Source organism: Anolis carolinensis, chromosome 1 (genome assembly GCF_035594765.1).
Source record: "Anolis carolinensis isolate JA03-04 chromosome 1, rAnoCar3.1.pri, whole genome shotgun sequence".
In the NCBI taxonomy this organism is placed as follows: Eukaryota; Metazoa; Chordata; class Lepidosauria; order Squamata; family Dactyloidae; genus Anolis; species Anolis carolinensis.
Window position 1 is genome coordinate 40391447 of NC_085841.1, and position 19041 is coordinate 40410487.

General features: G+C 39.4%; 1 protein-coding gene across 2 annotated transcripts in view; it reads left to right on the top strand.

Moving 5' to 3' along the window:
* Positions 1-19041, top strand: part of galnt14 (polypeptide N-acetylgalactosaminyltransferase 14) — a 291609-nt gene that overhangs the window by 256224 nt on the left and 16344 nt on the right. For both annotated transcript variants that reach the window (XM_062973041.1, XM_062973051.1), the window contains exons 7-10: positions 8620-8707; positions 9811-9895; positions 13595-13698; positions 17337-17463. In XM_062973041.1, the coding sequence (XP_062829111.1) occupies positions 8620-8707; positions 9811-9895; positions 13595-13698; positions 17337-17463 (404 nt within the window). The remainder of the gene's footprint in view (positions 1-8619; positions 8708-9810; positions 9896-13594; positions 13699-17336; positions 17464-19041) is intronic.

Here is a 19041-nt window from a genome sequence, read left to right on the forward strand (position 1 = left end):
TTCTAAGGTATGGCATGTGTCCAAAAAACAAAGTATCTCTGTGCCTTTGTGTGCATAGCGAGGGACAATGTAATGGAATGGTAAATTAGCACAAGACATCAAAACCGAAAGACGCTTTAAAAGAATAGTGTCTCTCAAGCAGACAAGGGATGATAGATGCTTACAGACCTGATAGAGGCATGAGGTGATGACATTGTCTCTGATGATGCTTTGATAGTGTGTGTGCAGCTTAGACACATTTGCTTCTAGTCCCTCAGCATGTGTAGCTGAATCTCAAATGAGAAATGCTTGGAATCTCAATGTACGACATTAATTTCAGGTCTTGCAGGTGAGTTTAAGGAACACTATGACATTTTTCTGGTTAGCTGGTGGGTTCGAGTTTTCTTACTCAGAGAGGCTATTTTATATTAGACCAAACATATTTTGTGTATAGGTACAAATCCTTGTGCAGCATTCAGGGGAAAAAAGCAGTTGGTAATTTCTTCAAAGAGAAATGTCGCTTGAATTTACTGCTGCCTTTTTCACAGGCAGATGGCTGGCAAAATTCCAGTTTTGCTAACTAGGTAAAACATGTGCAGCCCTGGCTTCTCAGATGAACCATCATCTGCACAGATCCAAAAAGCCCCATTCCCATATTTATGTTTTTCTACCTGATTGAATTACCCCACTCCACTAACACTCAGTTTATAGAATATTTAGAAAATATTTTGCCTACTGTCACAGATTGGAGCCAGTTAGACTCAGTTATCTCCATCTTGACTTAGTTGTACTAACCTCCAGGTATTTCTCCTAGATCAGCACCATTTCGTTTAGATTACTTTGGAATCACATTTGCTAATGTCATCACACTTTCTGGTTTGTTCTAGTTAGTTGTCATCCAGTCAACTTTGACTTATGGTGACTACATGAATGAGAGACCTCCAAGTCACCCTATCATCAAAACTCCAGCTCAGCTCTTACGGATTCAGGGCTGTGCTTCCGTAACAAAGTCTATCTGTCTTGATTATGGTTTTCCTGTTTTCCCACTGCCTTCTACCTTCTCAAGCATTATTGTCTTTTCTAGTGAGTCATCTCTTCTCATGACCAAAGTTCGATAATTTTATCATCTTGGCTTCTAGAGGGATTTCATTTGCTCTATGACCCATTTTTTGGTTCTTCCAACAGTCTGCAGTGTCTGTACGATTCTTCTCCAGCATCACATGGAATGGCAATAAGAGGCAATACACTACATGGTTTCTATACTTCCAGGAGAAATGATGAATTTAGGTGTTCTGTTTGGAAAGCAAGACATTAGAAACCAAATTGGGGTAATTCTACCTTTCATTGGAGGGAATGATCCTATAGAAAATAAAGCGTGACTCAGTCTTTTTTAGCTTGAGCACCATACATTAGTTGCCATAACTTCCACATACCTATTTCCCCCATTAAATGAGAGCTTGTACCACCTTTATAAAGCATAAAAACTCTATGTTGGTTTTTGAGAACAGAAGTAAGTTGTGGATAAGTGAGGGAGTCACATAGCAATGTACATCTCTCAGAGGAAAATTCCAACTGACTATCCATATACACATGTAAGTGAGTCCACTAGCAGTCTTGATTTTACTTTGAAAACAAACATATCTACCATGACCAATTTGTTTCAATCAAATAACTTGCTCCTAAAATGTAATTATAATGCCCAGAGCATTTTACAGGAAGAATCAATCTTCATCACCTGAAAACAGAATTTCATTAATACCACAATAATGAGCCAGTGGAGAGTGGTGCTCTACTCCCATTTCACAATGTTTTATTATCTTCTTGTTTTGAGAAGAAATGCTGGAGGGAGAGGATTAAGACCCTATTCAGGTATTCGGAAATTGGCTCCCCTTACTATGCAATCAAGAAGTGAGATTGTGCTGTGTAATCGTGCTCTTATGATGTATACATTAGAAAGCCCTTATACATATAACTATTATAGTTGTGAAAGTGTCCACACAAGCTGCAACTCAGCGCCAGGTGAAAATCTCTTTATACAGAGGCTTAAAATAAACATGCAGGCACTAGGGTCTATATGGAATGGAATGTGTACAGCAGGGGTCCTCAAACCTTTTAAGCAGAGGGCCAGTTTATGGTTTGTCAGACTGTTTGGGGGCCGGACTATAGAATCATAGAATCCTAGAGTTGGAAGAGACCTCATGGGCCATCCAATCCAACCCCCTGCCAAAAAGCAGGTAAATCTCATTCAAAGCACCCTCAACTGATGGCCATCCAATCTCTGCTTAAAAGCCTCCAAAGAAGGAGCCTCCACCACACTCTGGGGCAGAGAGTTCCACTGCCGAACAGCTCTCACAGTGAGGAAGTTTTTCCTAATGTATTCTGCTACTGTCTTCTGGAGTATTGGCTATCCCTCCCAATTTGGTGTCATCTGCAAACGTGATGATAACGCCTTCTAACCCTTCATCTACAGTAAGTCCTTAATAAAGATGCTGAACAGAACCGGATTCCAGGGCGAAACCCTGCGGCACTCTACTTGTGACTTCTTTCCAAGATGAAGAAGATGCTTTGGTGAGCACCCTTTGGGTCCACCTAACCGTAGTTTTGCTTAGCCCACATTTGACTAGTTTGTTTGCCAGAAGGTAATGGGGGTCTTATAAAAGGTCTTACTGAAATCCAAATATACTACATCCATGGCATTCCCTGTATCTACCCAGCTTGTAACTCTTTTGAAAAAAGATATCAGATTAGTCTGGCATGACTTGTTTTTGATTAATCCATGTTGAGTATTAGCGATGACCTCATTCATTTTCTAAGTATTTGCAGACCACTTCCTTAATGATCTTTTCCTCGTAAACTGGCTGGGATTTATGGGAGTTGTAGGCCAAAACACCTGGGGACCCATAGGTTGAGGACTACTAGGCTAGAAGGATGTGCAGTAGATGTAGCACACACACACACATTGTTAAATGCTTTTTACAATTTTTTTTTAGTACATATCATTTTTGCCATTTATTATAAGCTGCTTTGAACCCCATATTGGGAGACAGGCAAGATATAAATCAACTAAATAAATAAATCGATATTTAAGAGAATATTTATAGCTTTAGATGAGAAAGATATATGTCTGGATGTTGTAATAAAAAGGTCTATGGAATTTCTTACTCAAAACATGTTCATATTCAATTCCTGTCATGCAGGATTTGTTGGAAAGGTAGAGGGGAACAACCCCAAACATAAGCAAGTTGAAGAGGAAATGGGGTGAAATGAAGTGGGATGAGGCATTATGCCAGGTCACGTTTAGGGCAGCTTTTGGAAATGGGGAAGGTTCTCCATGTTTCTGGGTAATTCTCTATATTTTTAGTGCAGTAAAAAGGGTTTCAATTGCGGTCACAAGAGCCACACTGAATATCCTAAACTCACACAAACCCCATGATTCCCACCCCTATTTAATGAAATTCATAAAAGAGTTTCCTGGGAGTGGCTGTTTGGACCTAGAGATTTCCATATGATGACGAATTCTGCCCAGACAGGGTTCATGACTCTTTGGATCAGTGATTCTCAAGATGTTTTGGCCTTCAACTCCCAGAAATCCTAACAGCTGTCAAACTGGCTGGGATTTCTGGGAATTGTAGGGCAAAACACCCAAGGACCCCTGGGTTGAGAACCACTGCTTTGGATAGTCAGAGCTTTTTTAGTTGAACTGCTTTAGAGACCCATACAGGCACATCTGTTCAAAACTAAGCATGTGGACAGTTATAAAAATCAGGTGCATATCTAACAAAGTGTGCTGATATTTTGGGTATTTTAGCCAGACCAGATTGTCCAGATAGAACTACAGTGATATAGAAAAGTTTTGCAAGTTTTGAATTTTGCGCAAGAGCAACCTACAAAAAGCATGATTGAAGAAGTTAAAGGTCAGAGATAAACAAAGGAGCAAAGAAGATCCAACAAAATTGTAGACTCATGACCTTTGGATTAACATCTGGCAAAATTAATGAAGAATGGCATACTGAGCAGTATTAAATATTACACAGAAACTGGAATATATTTAACAGTGTAAAATAGTAAATGCAACAGAGTCATCACTCATTAAAAGGAGGTCATGGGTTTGAAATTCCGAAGTCATTTCATTGCAAAAGTTCAGGGCAACATGTAAGTGATCTCTTCTGTCTTCACTACTTCCACCTCTTTATAATTAGCTATCTGAGGAATATCTTTCTAAACAGTAGCACAGGGGTGGGCAATTAGCGCCTTCACTGATACTGTTGGCTTGTAACTCTTGTCATCATCCTTCACCTTCATCTTTCACCTTAACTAGAGCTTAAAGGATTTAAGTTCAGCAATATTTGAAGACCTAGAAAATGTCTATGTCTGCAATAGATTACAATCCAGTGGAATCACATAACAATGAAAGCTCAGTAATGGACACGATAAACATAAATTAACCCCCCTTTCAAGTAACAATGCAATACGAAATCAGAAGTTAGTTATGTCTCCTTTGACTTCACAGCAGAGTAGCAACCCTTTCTAGATAGCCAACTTGGAATAATGGATTTTATTTATCTGCACTATAGAATTAATACAGTTTAATACTACTTTGACTGCTATGGTTCAGTGCTGTGGCATTATGGAAGTTGTACTTTTATAACTCTGCCTAATAATGCTGATGCCTCATGAAACTTCAACTCCTACAATTCCATAGCATCAAACTATGTCAGTTAAGTGCCAAACTGCATCATTTCTACAGTGTAGATGACACGTGTCAAACGCAAGATCTGCTGGCTGAATCTCCTGCCACATTATTTTATGTGGCCCCTGGGGCTTTCAGTGCCAGGGCAACATAGTTACATTTATAAAGCAGGTTTGACCATCCCACTAAAAAGGCATAGGCCTACACTTGGGGTAGGCTTATGCTGAAGGGACACTATGCTGAAGTAACATCTGAAGGCTATCTTGCCTAATTAATATTGAATTCTTTAAAATCACTGTCGACACTTTTAACATTTTCAGAGCCAGAATTGTTTATCTCATTGCCATGTTTTTATAATATTTGCCATTATTTTCTTTCATTGCCATATAATCTGATTCTGATTGGCTATAGCACCCTACCCGATGAAGCCAATGATGTCACACAATGTATGATGTGATGATAGAAAGTAGATATTGTGGTTTTCCACAATCTGTCACATTTAACAGCTTTAAGGGCACACAGCTTTTACGAGAATAAGTGTAAAGAAGAAGAGGGAAAACATTTTGAAAAAGAAATTAGAGTGGCAGGAAAAAATTCCAAACAGTATTGCAATAATGAAAGTGTTTATTCTGGTGAATGTTTTTTTATTGCTTAGCCACAGTGAAAGTGCTCATAAAATACAAAAGTGCAATATGTTTTGAAAATATAGTACTGGTTTGATTTTCTCCTAGTTCAGTTTAAAAGGAGATGTGACTTGAAGTAAGAAGGGGCACTGTGCTTCCATTGTGTGACCCTGGTCTGTTTTTCAGTCTCTTCTGCTGAACTTTAAGGCAGGGCTAGGGACATGCTGCCCTCTTTCCTGGTACCAGCCTTACAAGATTGCATTTCTCATGGTATGTGCACCACCAAACCTGGACTGGGATGAGGGATAATTAACACTGTACCCATATGGCCCACAAGTCATATGAATGAAGTTCTCCATCATTATATGGAATTGACCAGTGTGCACATCATTTGCAAGCTGAAGGCCACAAGTTCAGTGCCTGACATTTTCACCTTTAATGGAGAACAGGTAGTAGTTGAAGGGATGAATCACATGTGGATTTGCTGTTAGCTAGAATGTGAGATAATGAGCTGCATGGACAAATCTTTACATGGTATAAGGGAACTTCTGATGTTTCCTTTAATTGTCACTGTGTAATTGGATGACAGAATAGAAGGCATGCTTATCAAATCTGCAGATGACACCACATTGGGAAGGGTTGCTAATATCACAGAGAATAGGATAAGAATCTAAAATGACTTTAACAAATTAGAAAGCTGGACCAAAATGAACAAAATGAATTTCAAAAGGGAAAACTTACGGTATTACATCTTGGCAATAAAAAATGAAATGCACAGATCTAGGATAGTTGACACCTGGCTTGAAAACAGTCTGTATGAAAGGGATCTAGAAGCTTTAAACTACAAGCTGAACGTGAGCCAACAGAGTGATGTGACAACTAAAAAAAGTCAATGCAATTCTGACCTGCATCAATAGAAGTATAATTGAGGGGAGTGATTATTTCACTCTATTCTGCTTTGGTCATACCTCACCTTGAACACTGTGTCCAGTGCAGGGCACCACAATTCAAGAAGGATATTGGCAAACGGGAATGTGTCCAGAGAAGGGCGGCTAAAATGAAGCCAAGCCCTATGAGCTTAAGGAGTTGGGTATATTTAGCTTGGAGAAAAGAAGGTAGATAGTCATGTTTAAATATTCAAAAGGATATTATACTGAGGAGGGGGCAAGCTTGTTTTCTGCTGCTCTGGAGCAATAGGATCATATTGCAGGAAAACATTTGGAAAAACTTTCTGATGGTTAGAGCTATTTGGCAATGGAATATGCTGCCTCAAAGCATAGTCGGGTCTCCTTCTTTGGGGTTTTAAAGCAAAGGATGGGTGGCAATTTTGGGGGGTGCTTTGATTCTGTGTTGGAACATATGGCCCTTTTGACCTCTTCCAACTATATGTTTATGTGATTTTAATTGTGTAATTCCAGATTTCAAGTTTTACTGCAAATTATAGCTTAGAGAAATTGGAAATGTTAACTTTTTGGACCACAGCTCCCAGAACCTCCCCTTGCTCCCAACAGAATTGCCACAATGGATTTTTGGAAGTTGCAGCCTCCCCCCCAAGGAAACCTGTCAAAAGTCTACATCTTCATTATATTCACTGTCAATTCTAAAGGAACCATATGTTTGTGTTCAGGTTACCTGTTGACATATGGTTTTCCTCAGCAAGTAATACTTAATAGTGGCTTGCTATGATTTTCCTCTGAAATCCAACCTAAAGAACCTGGTATTCAATGGTAGCTCCCCTTCATTAATCTAGTATTTGCCAGACACAATCTCACTTAACTTCCAAGATCCAGTGGGGTCTGGTGCCTTCACAGTATTTCAACTATCACGGGTTACTGGCTACCATGGACACCATGGCCTTATTGGACTCAGTGAAAATGATGGCTACTGGGAATTGTGTGGACATTAAATATGTATAGAAATTCGTTCTATCCTGTCAAAGTTTGCTCTCTATTTCTTCAGCAATATGCAGACATGTTGCTCACATGTTTCCATTTTGAATGATTCACAGCCTTTTCATGGGAGCAAAAGAAAAAAAACACAATCAGGGGGCAGGAGTTTTAATAGCACTGCTTTCTTTGCTCTCTATATTTCTCAGTATTTAAATGATGAAATAACCTTGCTGCAGAAATAAATATTTTCACCTTCACAGTGCCAAGGATGTGAGAGCATTAATCTTCATTGATAATGTCAGAGACAACACACAGTATGATTTAATTTTCAGTATGCTGTAACATTCATGTAGAAACCAACAGAGCTTGGAAGTAGCATTTCACAGATAATAACACCTTGTTTACAGGCATAATAGAGGCAGAATGATGCCAGATTTGTAAATCATGATCAGAATCATGGTGAAAATTGCCAGCCTAATTCCATTGGTGGTGATAGCAGGAAGGGAAAAGCTACAAATGCAGCAGCCACAAAGAAAGTATATCAGAAGATAAATAATTTTCTCAGAGCTGGCATCACTGTACAGCTCAGGAAAAAGCAAAATCCATTAATGGAGTACACAAACAGGATTCTGGGCAATGCAACAACTGATAGCTGCATACTTTTTTTCTAAATTGTAATACGTGACCATTACTAGTCATGCCTGGAATATTGATTTACAAGGGACTTTTGAGCATATATGTATGTTTTTTTAAGCTAACATGTTATTTCTTAAATAGAGGGCTACATGAGCCAGTAACTATACTCAGTCTTCCACATTCACTTGTGCTAGGGGCAAAAGCCAATGGAAATCTTTCTAATATAAGCACCACTAGGGTTTTTAAAAAACCTTTGAGAATCTCTCTCCAGGAATTTTTATGTTCCCCCGAATGGTTCTATAGTCAACTTTCAACAGAGGTTGACAATGGAATTGCATTGGAAGACCTTGAAATTCCTAGAAAAAACGTTTTAATCAAATCCATGAATAATCAAATCCATTAAAGTCAAACCTGCAAATGTGGAAAGCCAACTGAACAGACTTTGAAAAATAGTTTTTTCCCTTTATTTAACATAAGCCAGAAAGAGAGAATGCTATTATAAAATTAAACCAGCACTTGACAAACTTAAAAAGGCTTCTCTACAGCTAACTCTAAATTGCATCAGCCCTTAATTACTTTACTGGAGGCACTCTCTGAGAAAGAAAATACTTCTACCAGATACATCATACATTATCTTCTGTGCTTGGAAAATGTGATGCCCCTATAATACAGTACATACAGTATGTAAGAAAGGAAGATATGTGGGTTGCCTGCCAGAAAGCCAGTTGCCGGTAGATATGCTTATGATGCTTAAAACAGATGGTTCCTCAGAGACTAATATCACTTTTGTCATTGTTACCAGGATCCATCCCATGTGGTGAGTCCAGTTATTGACATCATCAACTTGGACACATTTGCTTATGTGGCTGCTTCTTCCGATCTGAGAGGAGGTGAGTCTGCAGTCAACTGTAGACAGCTGACTGTTTAGGCAAGTATATGATTACATTCAGTGCCTGTATTTAGATTATCAACTTATTGTCTTGAGAAGCAAAAGTATGAATGAGTCTGAGAGCATAGGTATAGTTACTTTTCTCTTCCCTTCATGTGATCTTAAAACAAACCCTTTATTGTTCTTTCACTAATCATAGTTTCCTATATCAATCCAAACATGAAAGTCTGCACTTTGATATCCTGCCTTTTTCTGAATGTGACAGCTATAGTTTACTGGTTTAAATAAAACAGAAAACTAGGCCTGAATAAAAACTTCCTGCTTTGTTTTCAACTTGTACCAAAAAATAAAAAATAAAATACCTATGTGTGTCTGAAATATCTGTATTTCAGATTAATCTTAGATATTAATTATCTAAAGGTTTAAGATTTTTTAATTTTTGTAAAAACAACTGGATTTCTGAGGAATCATTCTCTAATTGATTGAGATCTCCCTAATTTCTCCATCACATTTGAACTATTTCAATAAGTTTCATATTTGACAATAAGGCCTGGGTATTGAGCACGAGGCAGCATCGTCAGCAGGAGAGATTGTTGGAGTTGCAGTCCTGCAACATCTGGAGGATAAAAATTGTCCACTCCTGTTGGATTCAGTGGAAGACTCTAAGATATACTGAACACCATGTACTGAGTATTATTTGGGAGTATAGGTATACTGAGTACTATTTGGGAGCTAATTCAGAAATCCTAATTCTGTATTTAATAAATCCATGAATTACTGAAGAGACAAAATTCACAAACTGGATATTTAAATAACTCATGTGCTTCACTTAAAGTGCGGTTTGGAATCTATCCTTGATAGTCTAACATTCAGGATGATTGTGTTAATTATTATAATAATTATAACTGTAATGTCCAAAGCTTTGAAAGGTTACTGTTTTGGACTACAACTCTCAGAATCTCCAAGCCATTTGAGCCAGTGTAATCCAGGAAACTACATTTTCCATGTTTTAAATATCATGATTTCAACTGAAACTTCATAATGATCATACCATGGCTCTAATATTTCCAATCACATTGTGCTTGCTATTTATTCTATGCTCAGGGTTTGACTGGAGCCTTCACTTTAAGTGGGAACAACTTTCTCCAAAGCAGAAGGCTAAACGGACAGACCCCACAGAGCCAATCAAGTAAGTGACAGTATTTTGAGGTTGGGTGGGGACCACTGGAGCCTTCTTGATAAAACTGTGGAAGAGAGCCAATGGCATATGGAAAAAATGCCCAAGAATGGTGGACAAAAAGCACAATGGAAATCTTTTCTGATTATATTCTAAATGCACATATTTAATCATTGTTTCATAGGTGTTGCAATCAGGCTTCTGATTGCTGTTGCTTTCATTAACAGATAAAGGGAGGGGAAATATATATATGCATGATGATACATAATCACCCTTTGGAACTCAACCAGATGGACCTGATTTCAGAACAGAAACACTTCAACACACTGGGAGGTCTTTAGGAGAATGTGCAAGGGGCATATCTACTCTTCTGCCTTCCATTTTGAGAAAGGATTTTTTTGTTTGCCTCATGGAATCTCCACATTTTAGAAGTGTCCAGTATTGTTATATGCCTTCAAGTCAATTCTGATTTTTCTCAACTGTATCCTATGATTGCTTTGGTAAGACTATTTTAAGCAGAATTTCCATGGCTGATGCTGAGAGGGTATCACTTGCCCAAACTCACCCAGTATGTTTTCATGGCTGAATGGGAGTTCAAACTGTGGCCTCCTGGTGTACTAGTCCAACACCAAAATGACTATCCCATATTTTCTCACATGTTGCAAAGTGGGGTGAAAATTCTGCAAGCCTTTGGATGTTGAAGAACTATAACTCCAATATTCCTTACTACAGGCTTGTCAGCTAGGACTCCTACAAATTGCCATCCAACAACCTTATGAAGGCTGTGCAATGCTGACTCCTATCATTGCAGGGACTAAATGTAAAATCTCTTCATGGCAAGAGTCAAATTGTTGAGAGAGACAGGATGTGCCTAGTAAAAGGAAAATGGTGTGACAGGGCTTGCAACACAAACCTTGCATCTCATCACACAGTGCCACTTCTTTATTTTTATTTTCTGTTAATCTAAAGGGGACCTAAGGGAATGGTAGGTATTGAGGAGATCATAGTTGTGAAATCAAAATTGAGCTACACACAAAGAGCTTTTTAAAGAGCTTTCTCTTTGTTCACTCTTCAAAATGAGATTTTTTTATTAGGATAAAACTAGGTAGAGAGCCCCAGCGAAACAATATCATGTAAATAACCCCCAAGTGCTAAATGTATTTCTTTTTGTTTGGAAGCCTGCAATCAAGGCTGCAAACTAGGAGTTGTGCTGATGAGTGCATTAGCCACTCACTGCATGCTGAGGGAGAGTTGTGAGTGGCATAAAAGCAACAAGGGTGCTTTGATGTATTTACTTGACCAGAAACATAACGGGAGACAATTATTGTATGCAGATATTAGTCCCAGTACATTGGGAACCTTTCTGATGTGGACCTGCATTTTCTCAAGGCTGGCATTCAAGGATTGCTTGACAGTGGACAGAAACAAATCTGAGCTTTTTCATTTACTTCCAGTCTGATACACATAAAAATATACACATCCACATATGTACATAAGACTGGTGATGTGTAGTAGTTGTAGTTATCAGTTTATATCCTGCTTTTCCACACGGTAGCTTACAATATTTAAAATAGATGTAGCTAATTTTTACATAATATTAATACAAAATATAATTAAAGTGTCAATGAAAGTAAAAGCAGTTAAATGGGAACTATTAAAAAGAAGAACATATATGTAGCAGTGGTTCTCAACCTTTGATCCTCCAGGGGTTTTGGACTTCAACTCCCAGAAATCCCAGCCAGCTTGCCAGCTTTAAGGAATTGTGGGAGCTGAAGTCCAAAACACCTGGAAGACCAAAGGTTGAGAACCATTGATGTACAACATAGTACATGAAAATCTCTTTTACCCTCAACCAGTCAGCCCTTAAAAACCTGCCAAAACAAAAATGCACCCACCTGCCTATGAAAGGTTAACAAGGAGGGTGCAAGTCCAACCTCTCTGGGAAAGGAGTTTCAGAGCCTTGGGAGCAGCCACTGAGAGGGCCCTCCTGTATGTTCTCAGCAGAGGTACCTATGAAGTGGGAGCAATGGAGAGAAGCCGCTTGACTCTCCTTTGTGGAGATAAAAAGTGGGGTATTATTGTTGTTGTTGTTAATACTAATAATAATAATAATAATAATAATAATAATAATAATAATAGCTTCCCAAGGAAGTCTGAAGAAACAGGAAGGCTTATATATCAATTCGTATCACACACACATGCATATACATACAGCCACAAAACACAGATAATTTCCTGTCCTTTATTTATGAATGAGTTAACTTGCTGTTTAATCTACCTCTGTCCTTCATGAGCTGGAGAAAAGCCTACCTTCTCACCCATTTCCTTATTTTCAGTACTCATAGTAATTCACTGTGCCCTGTTCTTAGCATATTGATAGCCAGTACTTCTAAGCTGTGTGGGTTTTGTGCCTTTGGGTTGACTCCACTTTATGATGACCTATGATAGGTTTTTCTTTGCAAGATTTATTAAGCAGAAGTGTGCCTTGCCCAAGGTCACCCAGTGGGTCTCCATGGTTGAACAGGAATTCAAACCCTTATTTCCCAAAGTCCTAGTGCAACAGTCAAACAATTATACCACCCTACCTGCAGGTCATAGAATCATAGAATCATAGAATAGTAGAGTTGGAAGAGACCACATGGGCCATCTAGTCCAACCCCCTGCTAAGAAGCAGGAAATCGCATTCAAAGCACCCCCGACAGATGGCCATCCAGCCTCTGCTTAAAAGCCTCCAAGGAAGGAGCCTCCACCACGGCCCCGGGGAGAGAGTTCCACTGTCGAACAGCTCTCACAGTGAGGAAGTTCTTCCTGATGTTCAGATGGAATCTCCTTTCCTGTAGTTTGAAGCCATTGTTCCGTGTCCTAGTCTGCAGGGCAGCAGAAAACAAGCTTGCTCCCTCTTCCCTATGACTTCCCTTCACGTATTTGTACATGGCTATCATGTCTCCTCTCAGCCTTCTCTTCTGCAGGCTAAACATGCCCAGCTCTTTAAGCCGCTCCTCATAGGGCTTGTTCTCCAGACCCTTAATCATTTTAGTCGCCCTCCTCTGGACGCTTTCCAGCTTGTCAACATCTCCCTGTGGTGCCCAAAATTGGACACAGTATTCCAGGTGTGGTCTGACCAAGGCAGAATAGAGGGGGAGCATAACTTCCCTGGATCAAACGCTATTCCCCTATTGATGCAGGCCAGAATCCCATTGGCTTTTTTAGCAGCCGCATCACATTGTTGGCTCATGTTTAACTTGTTGTCCACGAGGACTCCAAGGTCTTTTTCGCACACACTGCTGTCAAGCCAGGCGTCCCCCATTCTGTATCTTTGATTTCCATTTTTTCTGCCGAAGTGAAGTATCTTGCATTTGTCCCTGTTGAACTTCATTTTGTTAGTTTTGGCCCATCTCTCTAGTCTGTCAAGATCGTTTTGAATTCGTTTTGAGGTACATAAACACAGACTGTATATAAAATGCAGAAGCACAATTTCCCCATTGCTCATTTTGTACTGAAAACAATAATGACAAATGGCTGATTTCCAGGATATATGTTGTGGGTATGCCTGAAAATGAAACAGCTGTATATCTTGACAATTTACAGTTCACAAAAATACACGTTTTATCTGTGTTTCTATGTGTATATGAATGCAATGTTTTGTTTTTGTTTTTGTTATGTTTTTTTGCCAAAGGATCCATGTATTTCTTTTTCTTCCCAACCATACAGGACTCCTATTATTGCAGGAGGACTTTTTGTAATTGACAAGGCCTGGTTCAACCATCTTGGAAAATATGATGCAGCAATGGACATCTGGGGTGGTGAGAATTTTGGTGAGTCATTGTCACTCAATAGTCATGAGAAATGTTAAAGCTTTAAGAGCCGAAGAAACAACTTTTTCTCAATAGTTTGAGAAATCCATCACTCAAAAATCCCAGTTATTATTTGCCAGAAATCTCAGCAAACAAGAACTCTTTCAATGACTTTATTAAGGGCACTGTCAATAATCTGAAGGCTTCCTTTTCCAGTGTCAACCTTTCTTTCATATTACATAGACAAATATTTTATCATCCTATGTTTTGACTCCATCATCTATGTCCCACTACCTGTTATGACAAAAAGGCACATCTCTTGGCAAGAAAAAGCAGTCTCAGAGTGAAGACAATGGCATGTGCACAGATCTGCTCCAACAGCAGATACTAGAGGCATTTTGAAAGAAAGAAATGGGCCGTATCAGAGTTAATTCTAAAGGTCTGGTAGAGGCTTCCTATGGGACATCACTAATTAGTGCAGCGTACTTTACTATCATGTTACCAGATAGAGGGAGAATGGTCTCTGCTTCTGGGGGAGGATTTTATGACAGTCATGAGAGAGTCTGTTACAGGGGTGCAATTTTAACATCTGTTGTGCTTTGTCTTGCACTGTGAGAATATTTTCTGTTTGGTTTTAATTGCTTTAGCTGCAGGGAAATAATTCAAGTGGTTTTAAATGAATTAAATCTAGACAACAACAGGTCTTTGTATGTGACCCTGTGTGCATGATATTCCAACAGTGAAATATAGCTGCCCATCAGTCTGCTCTCTTGCTACATTAAGGTTATACTTCCTGCATGAACCAGTTTCAGAAGGTCTTGCATCACCATTATCCTGGATCAGACTTAGGACATTTACTAGTATCTTTGGGACAGACTATACCTGAGCTTGGAAATGTTACTTATTTCAGTTTCACTTCTTTATATCTTTTATATATATGTATGCATATGTATATTTATATATTGACAGGGTTTTAAAACTCTAAAGACTTCTAAAAAAGTCAATACATATACAAACGAATATCATTCCTTGATCCCAGATTCTTTGTGCATTACAGTTGGCTACAGCTGATTAAGCTGAAATGAGTATAGAAAAGTTACATTTTGGACTGCAACTCCCAGAAACCCTTATCTGCCTAGGGAATCTGGATATTGTAGATATTGTATATCTCCCTATTTTGGTCTTGAGCCTGAGACGTTTTCAGGACTGCCTTTGGGGAAGTGGAAGGAGGAGTATTATCTCTTCTTATGCCTCAAAGGTATGGACAGTTGCCGTGTTATTGTTTGTCGCTGCTAGGTTTCCACAGATCAGAAGAAGGCAACTGCAGTCTTGAAAGAGCAAAGGAGGCACTGGGATGCCAGGGAGACAGATCTTAAGCTGGCTTTAATACTTCAACACCTCCAGGGAGTATGGCTAGCAAGGAAAAATAATCCTGCCTCTTCACAGATGCAGCAGCTTTGTCAGTGATCCATAGAAACAGATGCTGCTGTTTTGCAGTAATCCCCTCTGTTGCCTGACACTGTTGTTCCACCCCCTCCTTGAAGCCTTTTGTCATGATGTGCAGATGTGTGTATCCTTCCTTCTTCGGATGCACAGAACTATTATCAAATGGCTTGGCCCTGTCCTTCTCACTGAACATGTCTTGTCCCCCGAGACTTCATTTCACCCTGAAACTAAGATCTGCTATTAAGTAGACTGGAATACCTAAATGTTGGCAGTTGAATTAGCCAAGCTATGAGTTCTGGCTCAGTATCAGACCCAAAAGAAGACAGAGGCTAATTGTACAGTACTGGGATGCATGCAGGGACAGAACTGGGATGCTGTGGAAAGGAAAGAGGGAACTGTATAAATTTCAAGGTGGCTCTAAGTCCTAGTTCACCAAGTGAATCTTAGTCTGTCAGTGGAGAGAAGTCTGTGAAGATCATCTTCTGGCAGTTTTCTTGTTTACTTTCGCTCCTTCTCCTCCTCTGCTTCTTCTTAATCTTTGGCAATATAAAGGTTGGCCATGCTACAAAGTTATGTTGAAGATTGTGAATGCTATTTTACACTGGGACCTTCTTTCCAAAGACCAGTTCTCACTTTTCTCTTGATGATATGCTGCCTGGGTAGATACAGGCAGTCTTTATATGCAGTATTGGTAGAAATGATTATTTTTACTCTCTTTTTATTACTTTTACTAAGTACTAGGAATATCTATATAGCAGTTGCCCCCATATCCATGGTAGTAACTGATGAAACATTTTACTTTTTCTGTTAAATTTCAGTTTTGCATGTACAAATACATAACTCAGTTCTATCCTGTTTCTTCATTAATTCATGTTTGTATACACACACACACACACACACACACACACACACAAAATTTACACTATGTTTATTTTTATGATCTCATATTTCAAATCTAAAATACAATTTTGAGATGGAGACCATAATTGAAAAATTAAGTAAATGTGATAATTCCTCCATATCTGATAGTGAGTTGCTAACTGAAATGTAAGTCGTATTATAAATAAAAAGTTCTCAATATATGCTAACTTGATTCTGGACCATTTCTTGGTTTGAAAAGAATCAACTTTGGATTGTTCACTTTAAATTACATAAACAATTTCAGTTTATATGAGGGGATAGTGAGCTGCTCCCTGCCATGTAAGTTGTCTTATAAAGAAAAGGATCTCCACATAGGCCAACTTGGTTTTAGACCACTTCTTGGTTTGAAAATAATAATGTGGGATTGTTCACTTCTAAAAAATTGAAATCTTCAAATAGCCCACATTGTAATAGGTTAGTGATATTATAGCTGTTTAATTATTATAACTGTAGAGAAACCAACATAAGAATAGTATGAATAGTTTTAGGATCTATGTGTCTATTTTCATCCTGCCAACAGAAGCATATGCAGAGTTTGAAGGAGCTTAAAGATAGGTTCAGCATCAGAGTTGGTGACCCCTGACTGGCATATATGCAGTACCAGCACTGGCTGGCCTCTGTGGCATATATCCTATTTCCTTTGGTAGTGCTCATGCAGCCAATATCAAAAAATGTAGACTGGCCAGGAAAGCTCTTATGAGTAATGCATTCCCCTTGTTAGGCGAGGCAAACATATTGATTGTTCAGTCAGTTAACTCAACTGAATGAATTCAATGCACATCCCAAGCTCTCTCCCCAACCTCTACTACTTCAAGTGGGCTTGGGTGAAAACTGCCAATAACCTTTATCAATTTGGAAATAAATATTTTCTTATATTTTATCTCTCTTGCAGAATAGGAATTCTTTTATCATTTTCAGTTTATGAAATCTCATGAAATTTTAAAGACTTACATCTTAGACTCTCTGAGACAGGAGACTTGCAAATGGGAACTGCATCAGGGTCCACTCAGATTTTTAAAATGTTGTTTTGGGAATGGATTGATTGGCTGAAATATTTATAGACTACCTTTCAGCTTTTAGCAGGGCTTTCCAGGGCAGTGTACAGCAAATCTTTAAAATGCATTCGAGGAATAAAATTGAGAAGAAAGCAATCATCTCAGTCATGAAAACCATTAAAAGCTAAAAGCAATCAAAATGTTCCTGGAGCAAAACTCAGTGGTACACAGGGGTTGCGGTGGATAAAGCCTGCTGAAGGACTTTTGAAAAAAACTGAAGCTGATTCTGTCTTACAGAAATTTCCTTCCGAGTGTGGATGTGTGGTGGAAGCTTAGAAATCATCCCTTGCAGTCGGGTGGGGCATGTCTTCCGGAAGAAACATCCCTACGTCTTCCCAGAAGGAAATGCTAATACCTATATCAAGTAGGCCTTGCTCATATGCTCATATGAAACTTAAACAAATTCCTTGAAAGTCTGCATACACAATATCTACTGCACAATACCTTTCATTGGCCCAGCTCATGACTATGGAGGGTTAAAACATGGCTGTTTGTTGGTGAAGGTGTAAGAAGACATTGAGAAACCTAAAATGAATTCAAAGTGATAGTGGATGAGCAAAGAGGCATCTTGAAAATAGATTAAGATTTGGGAAGGAAAACTGTTAATAAGTATAGTCTATTGCCATGATAGTAATGCTACCAAACAAATGTAGAGGAGTAATAATATTATTTATTTATATTCCGCCCTTCTCCCCAAGGGGACTCAAAATGGATTACAACATACAAACAAACACAGACAAACATTCAGTGCCTTTTTACAAATGAAAATACAGTGAAACACAAATACACAGACAAAGGCAAAGGCTTCTCCTTTCATTTCTGGCTGTGGAGGCAGTGTTCATCTGTGGCTTTGGGAGAGGTGCTCTTCTTTATTTCCAAGCCGGGGAGCCTACGTTGTTGTAGACACCTCCTGGTCATGTTGCTGGCAGGACTGCTTGGAGTGTTTTTGCCTTTTCCTGCCAAAACAGAACCTATTTATCTACTCAGATTTGCATGTTTTTGAACTGCTAGGTTGGCAGGAGCTAGGACAAACAGCAGGAGCTCACGCCGTCTCGTGATTTCGAACTGCCAACCTTCAGGTCAGCAGTTCATCAGCACAAGGGTTTAACCCATTGCGCCACTGCAGTCCCTTTTACAAATGTTGTACTGCACAACTAGTGGAATTCTTTTGAAATGACTGTAACAGCAATAGAAATTATGGTAGCACCTTTTTACAATTGCACAGTTTGGTATTATGAAATTCTGAGCAAATAGGATAAACCAAGAAACCAAGTCTATTTTTGCACTGCACTATTCTCCGAAAGCATGATCCCACAGCCAGGAAGGGGCTGATCTAATGTCACTAGGGAGGGAGTTCCATAGCCAGGGGGCCACCACTAAGAAGGCCCTGTCTCTCATCCCTGCCAATCAATCTTGCGAAACAGGCGGGACCGAGAGAAGGGCCTCCCCAGACGATCTTAATCTCATAAGTGGCTCATAGGGGAAGACAGGTCCGGACAGGTAAGCTGGGATGGAACCATTTAGGGCTTTATAGGCTAAAGCCGGCAGTTTGAATCGTGCTAGGTAGCAGTCTGGCAGCCAGTGGAGCTGGCACAACAAGGGAGTTGTGTTCTCCCTGTATGCTGCTCCAGTGAGCAACCTGGCTGCCTCCCATTCGACCAATTGAAGCTTCCGAACAGTCTTCAAAGGCAACCCCACGTAGATTGTGTTGCAGTAGTCTATACAGGTTGTAACAAGAGTGTGGACCACCATGGCCAATTCAGATTTCCCAAGGTACAGACACAACTGGTGCACAAGTTTTAATCACCGTCGCCAAGACCTGGGGTTCTAGGCTCAGCTTTGAGTCCAAGATCTCTCCCAAGCTGCAAACCTGCATCTTCAGGGGGAGTGTGACCCCATCCAACACAGGCTGTAACCCTATATCCTGTTTGGCCTTGTGACT